The sequence below is a fragment of the Carya illinoinensis genome, chromosome 10 (assembly GCF_018687715.1).
Source record: "Carya illinoinensis cultivar Pawnee chromosome 10, C.illinoinensisPawnee_v1, whole genome shotgun sequence".
In the NCBI taxonomy this organism is placed as follows: domain Eukaryota; kingdom Viridiplantae; phylum Streptophyta; class Magnoliopsida; order Fagales; family Juglandaceae; genus Carya; species Carya illinoinensis.
Genome location: NC_056761.1, coordinates 29,099,312 through 29,121,647, shown reverse-complemented (window position 1 = coordinate 29,121,647; position 22,336 = coordinate 29,099,312). Strand labels below are relative to the sequence as shown.

At 35.8% G+C, this 22,336-nt stretch overlaps 1 protein-coding gene across 1 annotated transcript; it reads right to left on the bottom strand.

The window, feature by feature from the left end:
* Positions 1–14,841: 14,841 nt before the first annotated feature.
* LOC122279231 (probable CoA ligase CCL10) lies at positions 14,842–19,047 on the bottom strand. Its single transcript, XM_043089685.1, has 6 exons — positions 17,886–19,047; positions 17,358–17,547; positions 16,216–16,361; positions 15,820–15,887; positions 15,611–15,713; positions 14,842–15,096 (listed from the first exon to the last, which is right to left on the bottom strand). Exons 1-6 carry the CDS (start codon positions 19,017–19,019, stop codon positions 14,983–14,985), a joined length of 1,755 nt encoding a protein of 584 aa, XP_042945619.1. The 5' UTR covers positions 19,020–19,047; the 3' UTR covers positions 14,842–14,982.
* Between the last annotated feature and the right edge of the window lie 3,289 nt (positions 19,048–22,336).

Genomic DNA, 22,336 nt, shown 5'->3' with positions numbered 1-22,336 from the left:
GAAGAAAATGATAGGGATAGGGGGACCCCGTTCATTTATTCGGTTCCAATTTTTTATTTTTTTTAGATTTTTTTATATAATGATTAAGAAAATATTATTTAATATTATTGTAATTTTTTTAAAATATTTAAAAGTGTTAAAAAAATAATTTAAAAAAAATATTTAAAAGGGTTTTTCTTTTTGTTTTTTTTCATCACCATTTTTAACACTTTTAAATATTAAAAAAAATTATAATATTATTAAATAATATTTTCTTAATCATTATGTATAAAAAAAAAAAAGACAAAAAAAGAATAGAATGGGATGCTTGAATGGGATCCCCCAACGGTATCCTAGCATTGCCTTTTATTGAATACATAGCATAATTTTTATTTTTATTTTTTAATTTATGAAAAGAGGATACTAATTGAATAAAAGTCATTGGATTAAAACAAAAAGTTATATTTTTTTTTAATTTATGAAAAGAGCATACTAATTCAGTAAAAGTCATTGAATTTAATAAAAAAGTTAACGGAGAATATGTATTATTATTATTATTATTATTATATGGTAAACAGAGTAGTCAATCTTATTAAATCGAAACATGGCATTCAGCCAGTACAAGAGGTTTAGTACAATCATCAACACAATCAATGTCTAGCAGTTCGTGATCAAAAGTCACTGTTGTTTTTGCTAGTTGATGGGCAGCACCATTCACTTCTTGTTTAACACGTGTTTTCCACTTTATATTGTTCAAAAGATTGATGATGTCTGAAATAACGCACTAAAGTTTCCCAATAGAAGAACCGCACCTCTTAATTGCTTAACAACTTGACTTGAGTCACCCTCAAAGATTATGTAATTGAGACCCAATTCATACAAAATAAAATAGCAGTGAGTAAGCCTTTTACTTTTGCAATCACAAGATCAGTACAAAAAAACATTGATTGCATCAAACTTGCTAACATAGAACCAGCACCATCTCTTATCACTACACCAATACAAACCTTGTTAAAACTAGCCCTTATTACCATATTCCAATTTACTTTTAACCCAAGTTGATGGAGATGTTTCCCATTGTGTTGCAGTATGAGGGTTATGACTTCCTGATCCTATAGTCTTTGGTCTTGCATTGCAATAATCCTCAACAGCTTTAACTACATTTCCATAAAGCACATAGGGAGATTGAAAAGGGCCATCATGAATTAAGGTGTTTCTTCTAAACCAGATGAGTCGAACTAGGGTGACAAATAACACTAGATCATGACTTGACAATCTATCAAGCATCTACTAAAAAAGACATAAGAAACTAGGTGCTGGGAAATTTGCCTTTTGAATATTCTTGAAACATAGTAGCCATACATCCTTAGTAAATGAACATGTCCATAGAATATGAGCAGGTGTCTCATCTTCAAGCATGCATATAGGACATCTAGAATTAGTAATCACCTTCCTTTTATATAAATTAACTCGTGTGGGCAATGAATCTATGCAGGCACTACAAAAAAATTGTTTAACAGAATTGGTTGTTTGCAAGGACCAAAGTCTTTTTCATAAAATCCCCTGTGCTTCATTAGTTGAAGATTCACCATTAACTCTTGATTGAAGCTGTTTATGCAAGTGGTAAGCACTTCTCACTAAGAAATGCCCATAAACAATTCCCCTCCATATCAGTTTATCAACATTAGGCAATATACTAACATGCAGCTTCAGTATCTCCTTGACATTTTCCTCTTGGAAAATTGCTTGGAGTAGATCTATATTCCACCAATTCGTGTGAACATTAATAAGATTAGCTACCACTGCATTTTCATGAAGCATAGACACAAGCGATTGAATCTTGCATAAAGAGGCTCTATTTAACCATTTATCCTTCCAAATTTTGATCTGGTTACCATCACCCACTCTCCACATGAGGCATTCCTCAACCAAAGGAATAGATTTAAAAATACTTGTCTACAAGTATGAAGGCCTTTGACCTAGACCAGCCTATGAAAGGGATATGTGTGGAAAATAGTTAGCTTTGAGTATCCTAGTAGACAATGAATCAGGAAACATTCTCAACCTTCAAGCCTGTTTTGCTAAAAGGGCTAAATTAAAGTTGTAAAGGTCTCTAAATAACCCCCTACATGATTTTCTTGCACTTAAGGATTCCCAAATTTTTCAATGAATCTTGGACTGGTTTTCCTGATAACTTCACTAGAATTTTACAAAACAAGAATGTAGTTTATAGCATAGTATTTTTGTGAGTAAGAAAACACTCATACTATAGGTAGGCAATGCCTACAAAACTACCTTAATAAGAATCTCCTTTCCAACTTTAGAGAGAAACTTATTTTTCCAATTGCCTAGCCACTTAATCACCTCTACCATACCATTAAAAGCCCTTGTTTTGGATTTGCCAACAATAGATGGAAGACCTAAATATTTGTCCAAATTTGTAGAAGCCTGCAAACTTGCCACCTCCATGATGTAAGCTTGCAAACCTGCCACCTCCATGATGCATCTCTTTCTTGCTACCTTTGTGTTTATGCTAAAAATTAGTAAAGTTTTGTCTTTGTTAAGCTTCTGACCAAATGCAGCTTCATAGACATTGAGAATGTGATTCAAGTGGACCCATTCCTGCATGTTAGCTTAACAAAATAAAATAATATCATCAGCAAAAAAACCTATGATTTAGTCTAATGTGGCCTTGAGCAATTGGTACACCAATCAAGCCTCTTTGTTGTTCTATAGCATACAATTGCGAACTCAATGATTCAGCATAGAGCATAAAACGATAAGGGGATAACGGACAACCCCGCCTCAGATCCCTTTGAGGTTTGAAACAATGTTGGGGAGTATCATTCATCAAAACTGAAAAGGAGGATGTAGAAATATAGGACATAATCAACTCAACCCATTTGGTATTTAACCCCAGTCTCAACAAAACAGCTTGTATGAAATCCCATTTCACTCTATCATATGCCTTACTCATGTCCAATTTTAAAGCTATAAATCCTTTTTGCTCATAGAGTTGTGTATTCATAATATGGAGAGTTTCATAGGTAGCCAAGATATTATCAGTGATTTGTCTACCAGGCACAAAGCACACTAGTTTGGTGAAATGAGAGAGGGCATAATAGACTTTAATCTGCTTGTAAACATCTTTGTAATGATTTTATAGGGTACATTGCATAAGCTTATGGGATGATATTCAGAAACACTTTTTGAATTTTTGGACTTAGGAATTAGAACTAGGTAGATGTAGTTGATAGTTTCAATAGTTGCATGAGAGTTGAGAAATGAAATAACAACATGAAAAACCTCATTACCCACCACATCCCAATTATATTGATACAAACATGCACTATATCCATCTAGTCCAAGGTCTTTATATGGTCCCATTTGAAAAACTGCATTCTTGATATCTACTTCTGTGAAGGCCTGAAGTAAAGCTTCATTCATGGCAACGAAAACTTTAGGTGTGAGATCTTTAAGACAAACATCAATTTGAGAATGATGAGAAGAAGTGAATAAATTTTGATAGAAATGAGTAAAAGCAAGGCCAATCTTAGCTGCAGCATTGCACTGAACTCCATCCTCATCTTTCACTTGTAGAATTCCGTTCCTTTTTTGTCTTTGACTAGCATTCAAATAAAAAAAATTTGGTGTTTCTATTTGCATTCTGTAACCAGTGTAATTTAGCCCTTTGTTTTCATTTCAGGTGCAAACTCTCTTGAAAAGTGGAAATGTCTTTTTGCAACTTGCTAGCTTCTGATATTGAGGATGCTGAAAAATTATTCTGAATCCTTTCAAGTTGGCAAATCTTCTCCTTGAGATGCTTATCAGAAACTGGATCTTTTGAGTTAGCCCATCTTCTAATGGATTTCAAGCAACAAGCAAGCTTACTAGACAGAGAAAATAGATTCTCAGAGACTCCACCAGATTGCAACCAAGCATTTTTAATAGCTTCACCATAATCCTCATAAGAATCCCATCTGGCTTCAAATCTACTTGGCCTCTTCATTAAATAAGAGGAGCTATGTCTAGTTGTTAAGGTCATTAAAAGGGGATAATGATCAGAAGTAATTAAAGACAGTAACCTAATATCGACCATGCCAAATTCCTCACACCAGGTAGAAGAATCACTGCCCTATCGAGTTTTTCCTTTGTAAAGGAATGATCTATTCTATTATTAGACCATGTGAACTTCCCTTTTGAAAATCTCAAATTTGACAATTATCCAATACATCCTTAAAAAGAACAATATGTTTCTCGCTCCTTGTTGCACAACCCTCTTTGTCACTATGAAATAAGATCTCATTGAAGTCACAAAGACAAAGCCACAAGTTAGGATTTTTTTTTTCCTCAAGAAGAGCCGAGGTCACATGTCCAATAGTGACCCCTTCCATTTTTATTATAAAACCCTTACATATGGTGGAAGAATACGCAAAAGTAACAAACACCTTGAGTTCCTAAGCCTTAGGCATAAAATCCCAACAAACTAAAAACATTTCCTCAAAACCAATCAAAATCAACATTTAAGAAAAGGAATACTAAGTTTATCCATACGTATGATACCCCGAATAAGCTCGTGCATGAAAGAATCATCTTAAAAATCTAAAATGGCCCCTCGTGTCCCTTGCTTAGCTAAAAAGTCTGCTACCATGTTCGCTTCTCTAAAAATGTGCCGAAACCAAACATTAAGCTCTCCAACCATAGTTGTAATTTCCCCCCAAAAATTTCAAAGAAACCAATACTTACACACTTTCGACACTAACCATCCAACTATGACCATTGAGTTTGACTCTACCAAAACATCTCTCAACCCCAGTTGTCTGCACAACCAAAGCTCATCTAGGAGAGCTCTACACTTCTCAATGGTATTAGTAGCATGACCGTAATAGTGAGCAAAACCCACCATTACTCCACCTTGATCATCACAAATAACCCTCCCCCACCTAAAATAACCGGGTTGCTGCAAGAACCCCCATCAACATTCAACTTTACCCATCCTCATTCCAATAGCAGTCATGCAATTAATTTAACTTTCCTTGTGACAACCGAAATAATTGAACAACCTAGCTCCTCCAAAATCACCCGATCCAATGGGCCTTGGCATCGAAAATGTTTTATCTTGCTTGATGTATCAACAATTAAAATTTTAATAGATCGAATAATAGCATTTAAATTAAAGTTCATACCTTCCATTCTAGCTGCACATCGAGCTCTCCATAGATCCCAGGAGATAGCAATAGGGAGAGCTCCCAGAAGCCAGTCAACTTGCATAGACATGGAAGCTCGTTGCCACCAAAAGCTCATCATGCCCTCCTAGTTTCGAATCTGTGGAACTCTCATTCTACAGGAAGCCACAGAAAATTGCCATATTTTTTTAGTGCCAACTCCCCCACATAAAATGTGATTGAATGTCTCCATTTTTTACTGTTCACAACATTCACACTTAGAAACAATCTGCATGTCTAGCTAGTGAATGATGCCATCTACTGGTATAGCCTTCTTAGCCTGCCAAACAAAGAAAGACATCTTCTTTGAAACCCAATTTTTCCACAACCATTTTTTCCATGCACAATTCTCACCTTGTTTTTGCACCATATGCCAAGCGGACTTGGTGCTGAATTTTCCGTTAACTGTGGGCTGCCATATGCATACATCCCTCCCTGGTTTCAGCTTAATATCCGCATAATGAACTTTGACTTGATATTCCTCTGGAACGAGTTTCTGCAAGACGTGATCAATTGCCCCTGCATCAGAAAACAGTTCCGCCACCTGTAAGTCAAGACTCCCCACAACAGGTAAATGAGAAATAAGATGACCCTCTCCTAACCAGTTATCTTGCTAAAAATTAACATGGCATGCCCGTATAATTCATCGAGAATCTATAACACCCGAGGCAAGAGATCCAAAATCCCTTTCCAAAATCGAGACCCAATCCTACATTACCTCATAGAAAAAATATAAGAATTATCAATATATTTGGAAGCAAAAAAATTGGACCACATTGAGTTTTCATTGATAATCTTCCACGCAAATTTCATAAGTAGAGAAGCTTGCACCTCGTGCAAATCCTGAATACCCAACCCACCCTCATCCATCGGCATACAAATTTTGCGCCAAGAGATCTATTTCCTTTTTCTTATTCTCCAACACCAAACCCCATAAAAAATTCAAGAAAATCTCTTATTCACAGATAACACTCCTTTTAGTAAATTCAAGATGGAAAGCATATGTATAAGCATGTTATTCAAAAAATGCTTGATTAGAACAATTTTACCTCCAAAAGAAAGTAACTTACTTTTCCACCCCGCCAATTTCTTTTGGATTTTCAGCAAGAGAGGATCAAATACTCGAATAGTCATGCGACCCACAATCAAAGGTACTCCCAAATACGTACAAGGCCAGCTACCTTCCACAAAACCCCAAATCGCCTTCAAATCATTTTTATGGCCAACCAATGTAGAGGAAGAAAAAAGCATTGAAGATTTACTTGGATTAATCAACTGACCAGACATCAATTGACTCCTATGCAATACCTCTATAAGAGTACGAATAGACGACTTACCCCCATTAGCAAAAATTAGAATATCATTCATATATAACAAATGTGAAATCAAGGTACCTCCACGCAAATGAAACAACTTTATTTGACCCAAACCAAACTCTTTATGAAGCATTCGAGAGAGAACCTCCTCCGATAAAATAAATAAGGAGAAAGAGGATCACCTTGGCGAAGGCTACGCGATGGCTTGAAAAAACCTTTGGCACACCCATTCAGCAAAATTGAGTACTAAGTGGAGGAAATAGCATTAAAAACAAGAGTGTGCCACTTCTCTAAGAATCCCAACCTACGTATAATCTCCAAAAGAAAATTCCAGTTGACTCGATCATAAACTTTGGCCATATCAATTTTCAACAAAACATTATCCCCTCTTGCCTTCCTATTGATGCCTTGAACCAGTTCTTGAGCCAACGAGATATTCTCAAAAATACTTATACCTGGAATAAATGCCGCCTGCTCAGGAGAGATAATTTTATCTAGGATCAGCGCCAACCGAAAAACCATTATCTTCAACATACTTTTATAGACAACAAAACAAAGACTGATTGGTCAAAACTGACCAAAACCCATCGGCTCATCAACTTTCAAGATCAGAGAAAAATTTGTAACCCCAAAGAATGTTGTAAATACTTGTCCTGCAAAAAAATCTTTAGCCATTTCCAACAAATCATCTTTAACAACATCCCAAGCAAGCATGAAAAAACTAGCCGTAAAGTCATTCAAACTCGGGCTACTATCCCCCTGGATAGACCAAAGAGCTTGCTTGAGTTCCTATGAGTTCAGTTCTGGACATAAAGTCTCGTTGTCATCTCTAGACAAAATTGGCTGTAACAACTCCAAATCCTCCATGTAACTTTCAACTGGCGTACCTCTGACTAACGACTGAAATAATGTAACAACACAATCGTGAATCTCTTCCACTAAAGCCAACGTGCCACCATCTTCCATATGCATTTTCTCTATATTTTTACTTCTTTTTCTGAGCCGGAAGGTAGCATGGAAAAACCTAGAGTTCTCATCCCCTTCAGCAAGCCATCTGACTCGAGACTTTTGATAGGCCAAGACCTTATCTCTGTGGACCCATTGCAGGTGCTCTTGTTTACACTTTAACAACTCAGTTTTAGTTTGAACAGCATAAGCACGTGCGAACGAGACTTCCAACCTAGTGATTCGTTCTTCCAATTTTTTAAGTTCAATTTCCACTCTACCAAAAACCTCTCGGTTCCATGTCCGGAGCACATGTTTCAACTTCTTCAATTTTTTACTTATCCTCACCATGGCACAAACTCCAATTTGCTCATCCCACACCATCTGCACTAAAGGTAAAAAGTCTGCATGAGACTCCCACATATGGAGGAATTTGAATGGGTGAATAGCAGGAACTTTGTCTCGACTGAGCTGAACCAACATTGGTGCATGATTTGAAGAATGTTATAGCCTTCTACTCATTTTTTAGTAATGAGATGGCCATAAAAGCATTTGAGCATCCATGGAGGTTTTGGACGAATGCTGTCAACCCAACAATTAATATGCCTTTGGGAATAACTGTGAATTTCTACTACACAATCAGCTTTTATAATAAAGCTAACCCACCACCACAACCCAACCCCTCAACAATAAACATTTTAGGAAAACCAAACAAATTCTTCAAATGTTCCATCTTATTTTTATGTAACTTAGTTTCCATAAGAAATAAGATATTTGGCTTTTTATCCTTAAGCATAAGGTTAAGGTCATAAAGTATCTGAGGGTTGCTAAGCCCTTATCAATTCTAACTTAAAAGCCTTATTTCTCTTGGCGGGGCTGGGAACCAACCTCTGCCAATATTTTCATATTTTTTAGCTTCCTTTTAAATATCATTTTGTCCTCATTACTACGATTGCCCATAGGCAGAAACTTCCTTTCTAGTTGCGAAGTTAGTAACAGAAGGAACAATGGCTTTAGTATTAGCATTTCTGAGCTTGTGCTTCAGTTAATGCAGTGAAGAAGATGGCACAGAGAAATCCTTATGTTATGAGACTTCCACCAATTTAGTACCAACCCCATCATCAGGAATTGGGACTTCAATAGGAGATATTGTATCAACAGAAGAAGAACGGAGATCATGTTGCAGAGCAGGACCAGTCTTGGAAGAGATGATAGTTGTAGTAGTTGAAGCAGTTACAGTTGTAGAAGTCATGATTTCAAACGCGTAGCCAATCACCATTTCTTCCATATCCTTCTGAGAATGCCCAACTGTCACATAACTGTCATTACATTTACCAGAAGGACAGGAATGAGATAACTAATTTGTTGCATTAGAGGATGAAGATTTTTTTGAAGATCCAACAATGAAGTTCCCCACCCTTCCTCTTGTAGCAATAGATGTAGCACGCATCCAAGTGCCACATTGCATGGTAGAAGTGGCTTCTATCTTGTTCAAACACCCAAGGTTTCCATGCATAATAACACCACAAGAGAAACAGAAACATGGCAATCTCTCATACTTAAAAGGCATAAACACATGATGATCTTTCAGTGATAACATAGTACTTCTTGCAAGAGGTTTTGAAAGATCAATCTCAACAAGAATTCGCATGTGTTTTCCCCAACCAGTTCCATTTTCATCAACCTCCACATGGATAATATTCCCAATCATTCCACCAATTCTAGAGGCCACATTATAATTCATGCACCCAAGAGGCAAATGATGTAGTTGCACCCAAACATAAGCGTGAGGGAAGACTAACTCATTGGGGGGAGTAAGTCCATAAAAGTTTTTTAGACAAATCATATTTCGATCAAACAGCCATAGTTGACCATCCCATACTCTCTGCAGATCATGCTCAAAACAAAATTTTAAGAGAAATAGATTCATTCCCACTTCAACAATGCGTATAACTACACCAACTTTCCATACCTTGAGCATAGTTATTTGAAAGGCCTCACGGTTGATTTTCCTTTCAGTCACAGTCTACCCCACAAGACAGAATTGGCCTTTTGTTAAAGTGTGTTCAACATTATCATCCAATACTATAACACCCTCCTTTTCAATGTTTGTAAGACTAAGTTTATTCCATTGCATAGTAAAGTCCTCAACTATGGTATCAACAAATACATACAGAAAATTGATGGTAATTAGAACAAAAGACTCCACCGTCCACTCAAGAGTGAAGGCATAAACTTCCTCCTCAAGAAACTATAGAAAGAAACTTAAGAGAAAACTCCCTAGAGGTAACTGCTTCCTGAATCGCCAGACCTCTAGAATTGCTGCTCATACGACATTCGGGCTCAATTATTTTTGTATTATTATTATATCATTTTTTATTTGATTAAAGTAGTTTTTAATTTATGTAAGTCATGCTAAAATATTTCAAAAACACTACAAAGATTTAAAATAATATATGTCAAGATATTTTTAGACCTGATAGTATAAAGCCTGATCTTTAAACAAGAGAACTAAATAATTGGAAACTCCCACTTCTATATATATATATATAACTTAAAACCTATAATCATTCATTCAATTGCACGACCATTTCGGGTTAATATTTACCATCACTACAAGAAATATGGTCATTCGCATCGCTTCTTTTGATTGCAAAAATAAGGAAAAATCAATGCAAATATTTTTTAGCATCGGTTTTTTATTGTCGCTAGTTGGATGTAATTATTTGGTTATTTCAGAGTTTCAGCATCCATTTGACTGATTGTCGCTAATTCCTTGCCTTTTGCCTCGATTTTTATTTGCTACAAATAATCCAAAACTGGTTAGGATTAATCATCCCAATGTCTAATGTGTTTGGATGCGAATGAGCATTTGCATCCATAATAACTCGATGCAAAAATATACTTTATTTTGATGCAATTGGTGCTATAGTTTATCATCATTTATTCACATCGTCGTTAATATTAGAGCTTGGTTTGCAACCAATACGTGGGATAGCAAATGCTTAAAATTTCCACTACATATTTGTGGATTTTGCATCAATTTTAGGTTAATGCAAATACCTATAATGTATAAATCGATCTAATAGATACATATATAGAAATTAGCATGGCAAATTCAATTGAAACCATTCGGCGGAACTATATATGCACTATAGCATGGTGCAAATTAACTTGGTTTCCAACCAAAAAAACCCAAAGCACCATAGAAATAGCAACTAAATTTAATGCGAAAAATTAACCCCATTCTGCAGTCACATGATCACCATGTACACTGCATTCCCTATATTTTTCTAAGTATAGTCATGACAAAAATATAAATTGCAAGCATTCCATTGAATCATGAGAGAATAAAAATCATCAAGACAAATCCAACTATGATTAACAAGTATCTACAAATTGCTGACACATGTATGCATGTTCTGCTCTTTCATTCAGCCAAGTTAAACTCCACATGTATATTAATATATATATATATATTATAACATGTTACATGTGATGGGTACTAACCACCTAGATACTTAGCTAGTTGCCCATTTCCCATTATAAGTATGAGTCATGATAATAAAATTCAAATAAATAACTCGTTATGTATATATGTTGTTGCAATCATCCACTCAAGTGTCATTACATAAATGACTAAATTCCACCCCATCACATGCTAACCAAAACATTCATGCACTTGCCATGTACTAAATTAGTGGAGGGTAAACTTTAACTTCAAAGAGAATGTTGGGGAAGCAGGTGTGGGTCACATTTCTTCAAGCAAACTGAAACTACTTTTAGCATCTCTCTATCATCCTTAGTTCCACGAAACTAAGGTGCAGCATTTCAGGCCATCTTTACCATCAACTTCCTACCATGCTTCTTTCAGGGCAGCAGCAACCAATATGCACATATAAGCAGCCACATCTTTAGCATATCATCTTGCATCAACCCACTAGTGTGCCATTTTAGCATCAACATACATTGTTCACATGCATTTTGGAAATAGAGGATAGCAACCATGCACAATTTGTATCCATTTTGTAGTGCTAAAATTAATCATCAACTATGCACACAATATAACCATCAAAGGTATAAAGCCACATGCTATATGATTGGTATTAACTCGTTTTAATTGCAACTACTCAAAAGGAGATTCAATATGCGTGTTAGTATACCCATATTCATCAGATATGACAACAATACATTTACCAACATTGTTCAATATTGATAAAATTAACAACTATGCAATATTATATGCAGAGAATTTCATTTTCTTCCACAACAATCCAAACATATCTCTCTCTAATTATTATATTCAAACTATTAGGGGCATCGATCATGGTCTTGATACAAATATCACAAGCCTTCGGGATATTGGGGCTTAGCTTATCTTTGAATCAGCTGATAGCTCCTTTATCCTGAATTTCTCGGGCGGTTGTTCCTCTGACGCCACCCAGAATATGCTTGGATTGGGTTAGGCCTTGGATTAATTGGATTATTAGGCCATGCTATAACCCAAGCCCATGACACAACCTAGCAGGCTCCAGAGAAAGGATTAGGCCCCTTCCAGTTATCCCACGAAGTCTCATCACGTGCAGCATGATGGGACTTGTAATTATGGCGTCGTTTTGTTGTTTGGGTTTTTCATCATTTCATGCTCTACTCTCAGGACATTGCTTTGCCTTTGTGCCCTTTCGCATATCCCACTTAACTGTTACGTTTATTTATCATTATCAAGCATCCCCATTTTCCCACTTCTTCTCTTAGGCATTCCCTCTCATTTTCAAGCGCTCTGCTTTCGTGCATTGTCTCTTAGTCTCCCTTGTGAATCCATGGCTTCTTCCAAAGGTAAACCTTCATCTTTTTCCTATGGAGCTTTGTCTTCACGACCCTGCAACCCTTCTCCTTGCTTTGAAGAGGCGGCGGCTAACCCTACTGATGGAGAGGGGGTTGCTCGTTGCTCAGTTTTTTTGGACCATCAATGATCCTCCACTGTCTCCCGTCACGAGTTGGACTCTGTGAGGGATATCTTTAACATCCTAGACTCGATAGTTCTGGGTCTGCCAAACCAGCGTAGTGGAGCTGTTGACGTGAGAGGTATGTCAGTTTCCATTGCTTTGTACTTGGCTATGTTTACGATGGGGTTTCGTTTACCCTTTGTTCGAACCGTTTGTGATGTTTTAGACATCTTGGGTCTTGCTTTGGCCCAACTTGTGCCCAATGCCTAGCAGATTTTGATTGCTTGTTGCATTCTCTTGCGGCACGTTGTGGAGCCTACATGTGATAATTACCCTGACCTCACAGCTCGTGAATTTCTTTCTTTGCATGGTTTCAAACACTTGGAATGAAACCTTTTTAGCTTTAGGTCTCACAACAAACTAGTTCAATTGGAGCACAAATATTTCCATGCTAATGATTGGCAAAGAAAATTTTCTTCATGTCTAAGGACGGTTGGGAATTTCCTGCTAATGAGACTACAAATCATGAGTTTCCCATTATGGCTTCATGGTCCCCAGTTCCTGAGAAGCGCAATTTTAAGATCATTCTTTTTGCTCAAGAGGAGGCTCGAATCCAATTGGTACAATCTTGGGAAGACCAGAATAGCAATTCTAACTGGTCAGATACTATTTTAACCTCCTCTAACATTGATAGGTTTTTTATGGTGCTTAGCAGGGCATATGTTCTTGGTCATAAATTTCTAGGCACCCCATCGCCAACAGGCAGTTTAAAAAGAGGGTCATCATCAGCGACAAGGGGCAAGAAAAAGAAGAAAGCTTGTTTGGGTATAAAACCTTTAGATGAATCCAATTCCACTAAAGTTGGCCCCCCACCACCTTCAGCGAGTGGTGGGGAGGGCTTAGGTTGCCCTCAAGTACCTAGAACCAACTCTTTTGATGAGCTCATGGACCAAGGTGAGCTTGATCTGGAGTTTGTGATAAAAGCCAAATCTGCCTCGTCACCGAATGCTCCTTCTAAGGTAGCTCTACAAACTTCCTCGCACCTGGTGGCCTCAGAAGATGACCTTCATTTGGATGAGGCAAATGTTATCGCGATCATGAAACCAGACTTCCTAAATGCACCCTGTACAAGCAGCTTTCCTCCTTCTTTAAATGGCTTTGGGGGGTCTTTGCTAGTTGAAGATGTTGAGGACCCATCAGCTGGGGTTGTGCAGTTGTATCTAGCTCACCGATTGCCTCAACTGTCTCAGGCGGGATCAACCCCGAGATGCCCTTTGTCTTTCCAAATCTATCCCTTGCCAATAGAAGTAAGGTGTCGATACCTTCTTCGCCCTTTAGTATCTCTCCCACCGGGGGCGGCGAAACAACCTTTCCGATAGATAACCCTCTTGCCGACCCTTCTCGGGAATCACTTGCTTAGGAGGATGACGACACAGTGATCCCCCCTTATCAGATAGCAAGAAAATCTACTCAAGTGGATACAAGTACTCCATCTTCGGTCTCCTCTAATTCTCGCATGGCTCCAACTATGCCTGTCCAGGACACTACTACCCCGAAAGGTGCTGCTCGATTGTCTTTATAGGGTTCCTGATGTTCAGAACTTGTCGGGTTCTTGCCTAGGTGGTTCTGCTCGAGCTTCACATTCACACCGACAAGACGCTTTTCATTCCACTATTTGCAACCTTTGCAACATCCTTTCACCGATAAGTTCCTTTGCTTTAAGGATCTTATTTTCCTTACCCCACTACTTTTGACTTGGTTGGGTTCTTAGGGAATCGACCGATTGGCAGCTACATTGGTTAAGGCTCACTTGGAGTTGGAGGAGGAGAACCAATCCATGCGATCTTTTATCAGCAGTGCTCAAGGTGCTGTTGTCGATGCACGAACTGAGAAAGAAAGGATGGCTAAAGAATTATCTTGAGCCAAATCCTACACTCATAAATTTGAGGATGAGGTTGCTTCCTTGCGTGGTCAAGTTGATTCGCTTAGATCGGAGGTGGTGAGCTCCTTAGAAGAAACCAACTAGTACCAACGTGAGACAGAAGTCAGTGGAGCTGAACGGGATAGTTTGGTCGCTCACCTCAATCAGATGGAGAAATCGATTGAGGAACTTAAGAAAGCAAAAGTTGATTATGTTACTCGCCTACTGAACTCAGAAGAAGGACGTCAGGAAGCAAATACTCGACTACATATAGCTAAAGGAGAGAAAGTCAAGGTGGAATAGGATTTGGTGGCGGCTAAGAAAGATCTTAAGGAATGTGATTGCCATTATTTACAGCTGAACCAAATCTTGAAAACCCATTGAAAAACAGCTATTTGAGTCAGAATTGAGGGTGACCAAACTTATTGTTGAGTTAGCTCGTTCTCAAGGTGAGGTTGCTCTGTTCTTTCTCAACTCAATGCCACCTAAGCTCCACAACGAGAATCAACTAGAATCGAAAGAGATCAAGTTTATATCATCTGACGCTTGAAAACTTGAATATACTACAGAACCGAGTCACATATACTGATATGATCTTAATTTTACAATCTGTTGGCAATTTTGTCATATATTTGTGTCAATATCATTCTCTATATCTTCGATCGAGCTTTGTCTATGAGCACCCTCCTCAAAATCTTCCCCGAAGCTGACTTTGGGACACTTTTTACAAAAGTTACCGCCCGTAATCTTTTAAATGGTGCGACCTGAGGAAGCCAAAGAAACCGATCAATATTTATCAAATTTTGAGTAAATATATGCCCGAGCATCTTCATGAGCTGTTAATATTGTGCATGCATATGCATAGGTGACAAAGATTTATAACCCTGTAAAGTGAAAACACAACTGTACAGAGTTCATAATAAAAGCCAAATATCGCATTTACGTTCTTGGGACATTTAACTTTTGTAATCTGGACAAAATGGCTGGCCAGAAGAATGAAGCATCCACATTCTAAATCAACAGAAAATTTTACTTTTTTAAGGAGTGCTGGAATGGTGTTGAGCATCTCACAAATAATGACCCAACAAAGAGGAATGTTTATTTTAGTTAGCAATTAATGAGATAAGCAATTTCTGACTGGATTTTCCAGGAGTTCTATTCTCCCATTACTGAAATTGATATATTCCCAAACTTTACTGACTTTTTTACTTCATGAAATCAACCAAACAACGAAGACTTCGTTTTTTTTGTTTTTCAGTTTTCCTGATTTCTTCCTACCTGCTTTCCGATAAATTCCTGAACATCTTCTTCTGTCAACGAGCTGTTTGGAGAGCGGACAACATATGCAATTGGGACTTCACCAGATTTGGGGTCTGGAAATCTACAAGTTGAAATTCACATACAAATCTCATGCAATTAAATAGATCTGTATAAATGCTAACAAAGCATGGAAAAATTACGAAACACGTTTCTATTCTCCTACTTACGGGATCACAGCGGCGCCTGATATTTCAGGGTGAGAAAGCAGCAAGCCTTCAATCTCTGCCGGTGACACCTAATAAACAGTCATATACATATATAAGACTTTGTTTCTTACCACAATTAAATTTAATAGGATAAAGTGTGCCATTTAAGTTAACATTGAGAAAAATTATTAGTAGTGTAACTTTATAGCCCTCACTGGCCCCTCAGGTTGCTTTTTCTTTTTTTAACAAAAGAGAAGAATTGACAGCAAGATCGGTGCTAATGCTGCAAATCAACTAATCTTTCGATCAGGCACTACTTAAAATACGTGACCAGATCAGAAGCCACAATGATTAAGTTAATAAGCATATTTAATACGATAATAAGCATATTTAATACGATATAAGTGATTAAATTACCTGAAAAGCATCACACTTAATGAGCTCTTTAATTCGATCTACCACAAATAACTTTCCCTCTTCATTGAAATATCCAATATCTCCAGTGTGTAACCATCCTTGCCCATCTATAGTTAGTTTTGTGGCTTCCGGATTGTTGAAATAACCTGAAAGAATTTTCTGATATTGCATGAACCATACTGACAATATTTAATGTGCAAGACAGAGCACTAAAACAAATTATATAACTTAATAAGCAGGATCAAAGAAGTTGTCTCGATGTTTTTTCTTCACCATCTTCACCCATTAGTTTGTTTATTTAGTTATTTACCTTTTTGGTTTGATGGTAAAAACACTGACCTTTTTTTTTTTTTTTTTTGATAGAAAAAACACTTTCATTAAAAGATATCAGCTTTACAAATGCCTCAGACTCCAAAGGACTTGAGCAATTACATCAGGGAAAGATCCCCACCACAAGCTAATATCATTAACATTCCAAGCAAATCTTGCAAGCTTATGTGCAACTTCATTACATATTCTTCCAACATGTCTCACTTCACAGCTTGGAAAACAGCTCATTAGCTCCTTTGTATCCCTGATCACATTTCCAACCATGGACATAACACTGAACTTTTAACTAGAGTTAATTAGGATGTAAAGATAGGGCTCAATCACTTGAATCCTGCATTAAGATGGCTAGTCAAGTAACTCTAATCCATAGGTGTCAAGTTAAGTGTATAGAATCTGTGGTTAAACCCTGGTTTCACTTTAAATGACTAAGAAGCATATGAAGTGCTATGCTCATAGCAGTGAACATACATTCACATTATGTAATCAAAAGGAATATAGGGAAAAAAATAAGTGCATCAGTCTCAGGTCAATAACTCTGAAAGGATAATATTTAAAACTACCTAATCTGGCAAATCACTTAATGCACCATTTGACGAATGTGTTTAATGCTGTCCTAACTTGAAACACCATTATGAGCAGGCTTTACCATTTGACTAAATCAGTGGCATAACCGTCTGCTAGATGTTGCTTCCTTAGGGAAGTTGCTTCCTTAGGGAAGAAAAAATAGGGATGTAAGGAATCTAAGATTAGAAATAAGGATATACTCTGTCAGAAGGGATAAACCATATCAAAATTAGTTAACCAAATTCAACCTTTCATCATATTAGGTCCTCGAACCCATATTTCACCCAATTGATTAGGTGGAAGAGGCTTTAAAGTATCAGTGCTAATTATTTGAGATTCAACTCCTGGAGCAAGTGTTCCCGCTGAACCGGAAAGGCGGGATTCTTCACTAGAATTTTCCGATGAAATGAGTCCGCATGATTCTGTCATACCATATCCCTGCCAGAATTGGACATGATGCAATTCAAATCTAGATTAAGCTTTCTTGCTACAAACTATTACAAACAATAATAATAATAATAAAGAGTACATTATCTATCAAAAAAATAAAAATTAAAGAGTATATAATTAATTTAGAACTCTACCAGAGACAACCTCAAAACAAGGCTGTGAATAGTATGAAACAATTGCTGCAAAAAGTATGCAAGCACTGACAAAGATTTACATCTATCAAAACTAGCACAACTTCGTTCTCTATCTATCTAAAAATCAAATGAAAATGATATCAAATTAAAGTTTTTGACTCGATAATATCTAGAACCTTATATCAAAGTTACCTGAGTAATTGCGGCGTGAGAGAGATTTTTCGCGCACTCCTCCATAACATCTATTCCCAGAGGAGCCGCACCTGACCCAATCCGCTTCAATGATGACAAATCGAAATTCTTCAGCACAGCATTCCGCTTTGCCAGTACAATCATCACCGGCGGAACAACGGACAGATAAGTCACCCTATACTTCTCCACCGCCCCCAACATCTTCTCAAATTCAAACTTTCCCATTGAAACCACTGTGTTCCCTCTCCGAAGCTGTGCATACGTGATAACCACGAGGCCAAACACATGAAACATCGGCAGAAAACACAGAAACACGTTCTTTGGGTCGCAGTATTGGTCCTGATCGGCCGTCACCATTAGCGACGTTACGATGAAGTTCTGATGCGTTAGAATCACTCCCTTGCTTGTCCCGGTCGTGCCGGATGAATACAGAAGCACTGCTATATCACTCTGCGTGACATTTGTAGCCGGAAAATCGCAAGCTCGATTAGATTTTATCAACTCAGAGTAATACCAAATTTTTGAAGTAGTCATATTCGTAATGCTAGTGGAATTCGAGGAAGGTATGATTATCGATGGCAAATTGAATTTTTCGATTTTGTGCCATAGTTCAGGAACGGTGATGATGAGCTTGGGGTTACAATCTGCGACTTGCTTTGAGAGTTCCGCAACAGTGTAAGAAGGATTACAGGTTGAAGCGATAGCACCGATAGCGACTATCGCGAGGAAGCAAACTGGGAAGTCGATTGAGTTGGGGGCGACGACGAGGACGACGTCATTTTTGCGGATGTTGAGCCGGAGCAAAGCATGGGCGAGCTTGGAGACATGGTGTTTGAGCTGGTGGAATGTCATTGACTTACCATTATCAGCGTCGATGAGAGCGAGACTGTGTGAGAAAGAGGAGTTGTTTTGGAAGAGGAAGGAGGTGAGGGAGAGGTTAGGATTGGTGGGGAAGTCGATTGGCGGTCGTGGAGATGAGTAGGTTTGGGTCTTTGGATCGTAGCATTTTTTCATGGTTGTTTGTTTGAGAGAGAAAGAGTGGGAAATGTCGGGCGTTTGTTTCTCGAGAAAGTTTGGATTCAAAAGTAGAAAAATAAGCGAGGCGACTAAAAACCAAAAGGTTGACGCAGGCATGGCCCAGTCACTGACTTTCCCTGCGTAAGAACGAAATAAAAAAATAGTGGCAAGGCCGGCGGTAGTTGGACAATCATACCATCATTTTGTTTAAGACGTCAAATCATATTTACTGATGGTGCTCGTATCGTGTTAAAATATAAATTTTAACATGACTTATTAAGATTATTCTATTAAAATCTTAAATTCTAACGTGATTTATTAAAATAATAGACCGTGTTATGTAAATTTATTTTAATTTATTAATAAATATGATTAAATAGGTTAACACGATATAATATGATTTATTTTAAATTATTTATATAAATGAGTTAAATATGTTCGAAATTAATCCGTTTAACTTGATTAAATTTAATAGAATTTTATATAAATGTTAAAATCACAATATTTATAAAAATTCTAAAATTAACTATAAGTCTAAAATTACAATCCAAATAATAAAAATATCGAAATTAAAATTCTAACAATTTTACTTTTAAGTATAAATGTATAATTATAACTTTAACTTTTTTAATGTGTCATAACATATCAAAATGGGTTGACTTGTTATCAACCTGTTAAGTAATTATGTCTTAACTAATCAATCTGTTTTGACCCGAACCAATTAAAATTAAATCTTTATTTAACTCGTTATTATCGTGTCGTGTTAGTATTAAGTTAACGGTTCGTATAAGATATTATCATTTCTAATTTTGTTGTATTTGAACTTCTCTTTGATATTAACTAGGTAGGCATCTAAAGCATGAGCTTGTTCTCTCATCAAGCGGAGGAAATTTGTATTTGTGAGATGTAGGAGCGTAACAAGTTCGATCCGGTTTGGTTTGGTTTTGAATAAAATTTAGGATTGAATTAGTATACACTAGTTTTATATTTTTCAAAATCGATTATGCAACGATTATCCTCCTAAACTGGTATTTCGATTTTACCGGTTTTCAATCCAATTCGGTCTAATTTTTTAGTTTTAATGTGTTATATTATATAGTATATAGTACTATGATGATAATACATCGTAATATATTATAATTATATTATAGACTATAGTGATATATTTTAGTATATTATAATATATAATGATATCGTATTACTATAAATATTAATACAATAAATAAAATGATATAAGATTTTAAAATTTAATATTATATTAATTAGTAATTTATCGTATAATATAAAACTATTTTATATATAATTATATATTATATATAAAAATTATATACAATAGAAAAAATTAAAAATATATATATATATATATATATATAAATCGGTATGGTCCATTTTTTTTTTTTTAAAACAAATAGGAACCAGACTAATTTTAATCAGTTTTAAGAAAAATAAATTCGATACCGATCAAACACAGGACCAGACTATTCCTACCGGTTTGGTCCGCTCCATTCCGATTTACCGGCTCATCCGTTTTTTTACACTCCTAGAAAGATGTGTTAATGCTGTGTTAAGTAGTAGATATTTCATTGTACATGTTAATCTAAAAATGATTTGTTAAATTAAACAGAAAAACCTTCAAATCTCAATACGATTTGTTTAAATAATAAATTGTATTGTGTCATATTTTTTATTTTTTTAATAATTAATTAAAAATAGATCGGCAATACATGACTAATTTTAACATAATTCATTTAAATAGATTAAACTAATTCGTGTAACCCATTTAACCTAATTAAGATAATTTCAAATAAAATTTAAAATTTATATTTATTAGTAGTTTAATATCTTCAAAAAATATAAATAAGATTACCTATTAACAAAAAATGTCAATACTTTTTAGATTTTAGCTTATACTAAAAGTAATATTAAAAACCCAACAATAATAAACATGAGCGTAGGTCGAGAATTTCAATTTTAATAATAAGAACATTAGCATATTGAGAAATACTAATATTAAAATTTAACAAAAATATAATTATAATTTTGAAGTTGTAGTGATTAGTTTGAAAAACTTGTAATAATTATTTTGAAAATTTTGCATTTGAATTATGTTTAAAAATAAAATGTGATGAGGTAAAATGAGATTAGATGAGAATTTTGTATCTCTTCCTATACCCCAAATCTACCCTTAATCTACCATATAAATCTTTAAATAGATAGCTATAAATCTTCTAAATTTGCTTTGTAAGAGGACAACAATTAATGAATCGCTCAATTTTAACAACTAAATCATAAATAGGGCTAAATTTGATCCAGTCCAGTCAATCCGTAGGAGGATTTTTTGACTAGACTAGACCCTTTTGGTCTAAGGTTTTTCTACCCTAGATTGAACCAAACCGATCCCTTTCGGTTCGGTTCAGTACCAAATAGGCCAATGGCCCAATCCTAATATATTGTGCTTTTTAGCCCAACAGTGAAAATTCTAATAAGTATTTTGCCCACTAACATTTTATCTAATTTTAAGTCAAAAAATACCAAAAAAGAACTTGAAAGAAAAATAAAAATAATCATAAAAGGTAAATTATCTATATACAATAAATTTAAATAAAAGGTTTTACTATAAAAATAAAAATAAAAATAAAAATTCTATATCCATCTAAACAACTGAAACAAGGTTACCGCTTATCAATCATAGAAATAAAATTTAAAAAAATAGAGATAAAAGAATTTTTTAAAAGAAAATCCCTAATCAATAATCATCCAAATTTCAAACTCCAAATAAAAAAATATAAAAAAAAAAAATTAAAGGCAACAAGCCATAAGTTATAACACAAACTCCAAGTCTCCAATTCCAAATCCACAACTCCAAGAGTCCAAATAAAAAATAAATAGTATAAAAAAAGTTAAAAACTCAAGAATGTAAAATAATTTAAGTAAATAATATAAATATTATTACAATTTACAATCTATGAATTTAGGCATCCAACCATAATTCACTTACTAATAAAGTAATATTATAAATTACAAATAATAGAATTACAAGTGATTTTGAACCAAGAGGGACATAGAACACAGCACGATCTCCTCCCCATCTCTCCCTGAATATACGAATTACGAGGACCTGCAAAACAACGGTCTGCAACACATGGGAATCCATTGAACACTACTGATGTACGTACGACCTGTCCCTTCTGCTAGATTTCCAGTAGAGTTATATATTAATGCCTAGATGAAGGAAGAATGCAAAACAAGAAAGACATCTTAACGATATTCGAAAGGTATACATGCATCATGATGCAGTGATTGATAAGTGGAATTAAGTAGCTAAAGGAATACAAAGAAGCCATGGCCAAAATTTGCTTGAAATATTGTTCTTAATTTCCCAAGTGACTTGTTGGCCAAAGACTTCCATTTCTATAAATATATATAATATATAT

Bases quoted from the DNA above. Each gene is read 5' to 3' on its own strand.
- LOC122279231 (XM_043089685.1), bottom strand. From the start codon at position 19,019: ATGCCTGCGTCAACCTTTTGGTTTTTAGTCGCCTCGCTTATTTTTCTA. The intron at 17,548-17,885 runs GTAACTTTGATA...CAATTCTGGCAG, and splicing joins CTCACGCCGCAATTACTCAG to GGATATGGTATGACAGAATC. The intron at 15,888-16,215 runs GTAATTTAATCA...ACTGTTTATTAG, and splicing joins TTAAGTGTGATGCTTTTCAG to GTGTCACCGGCAGAGATTGA.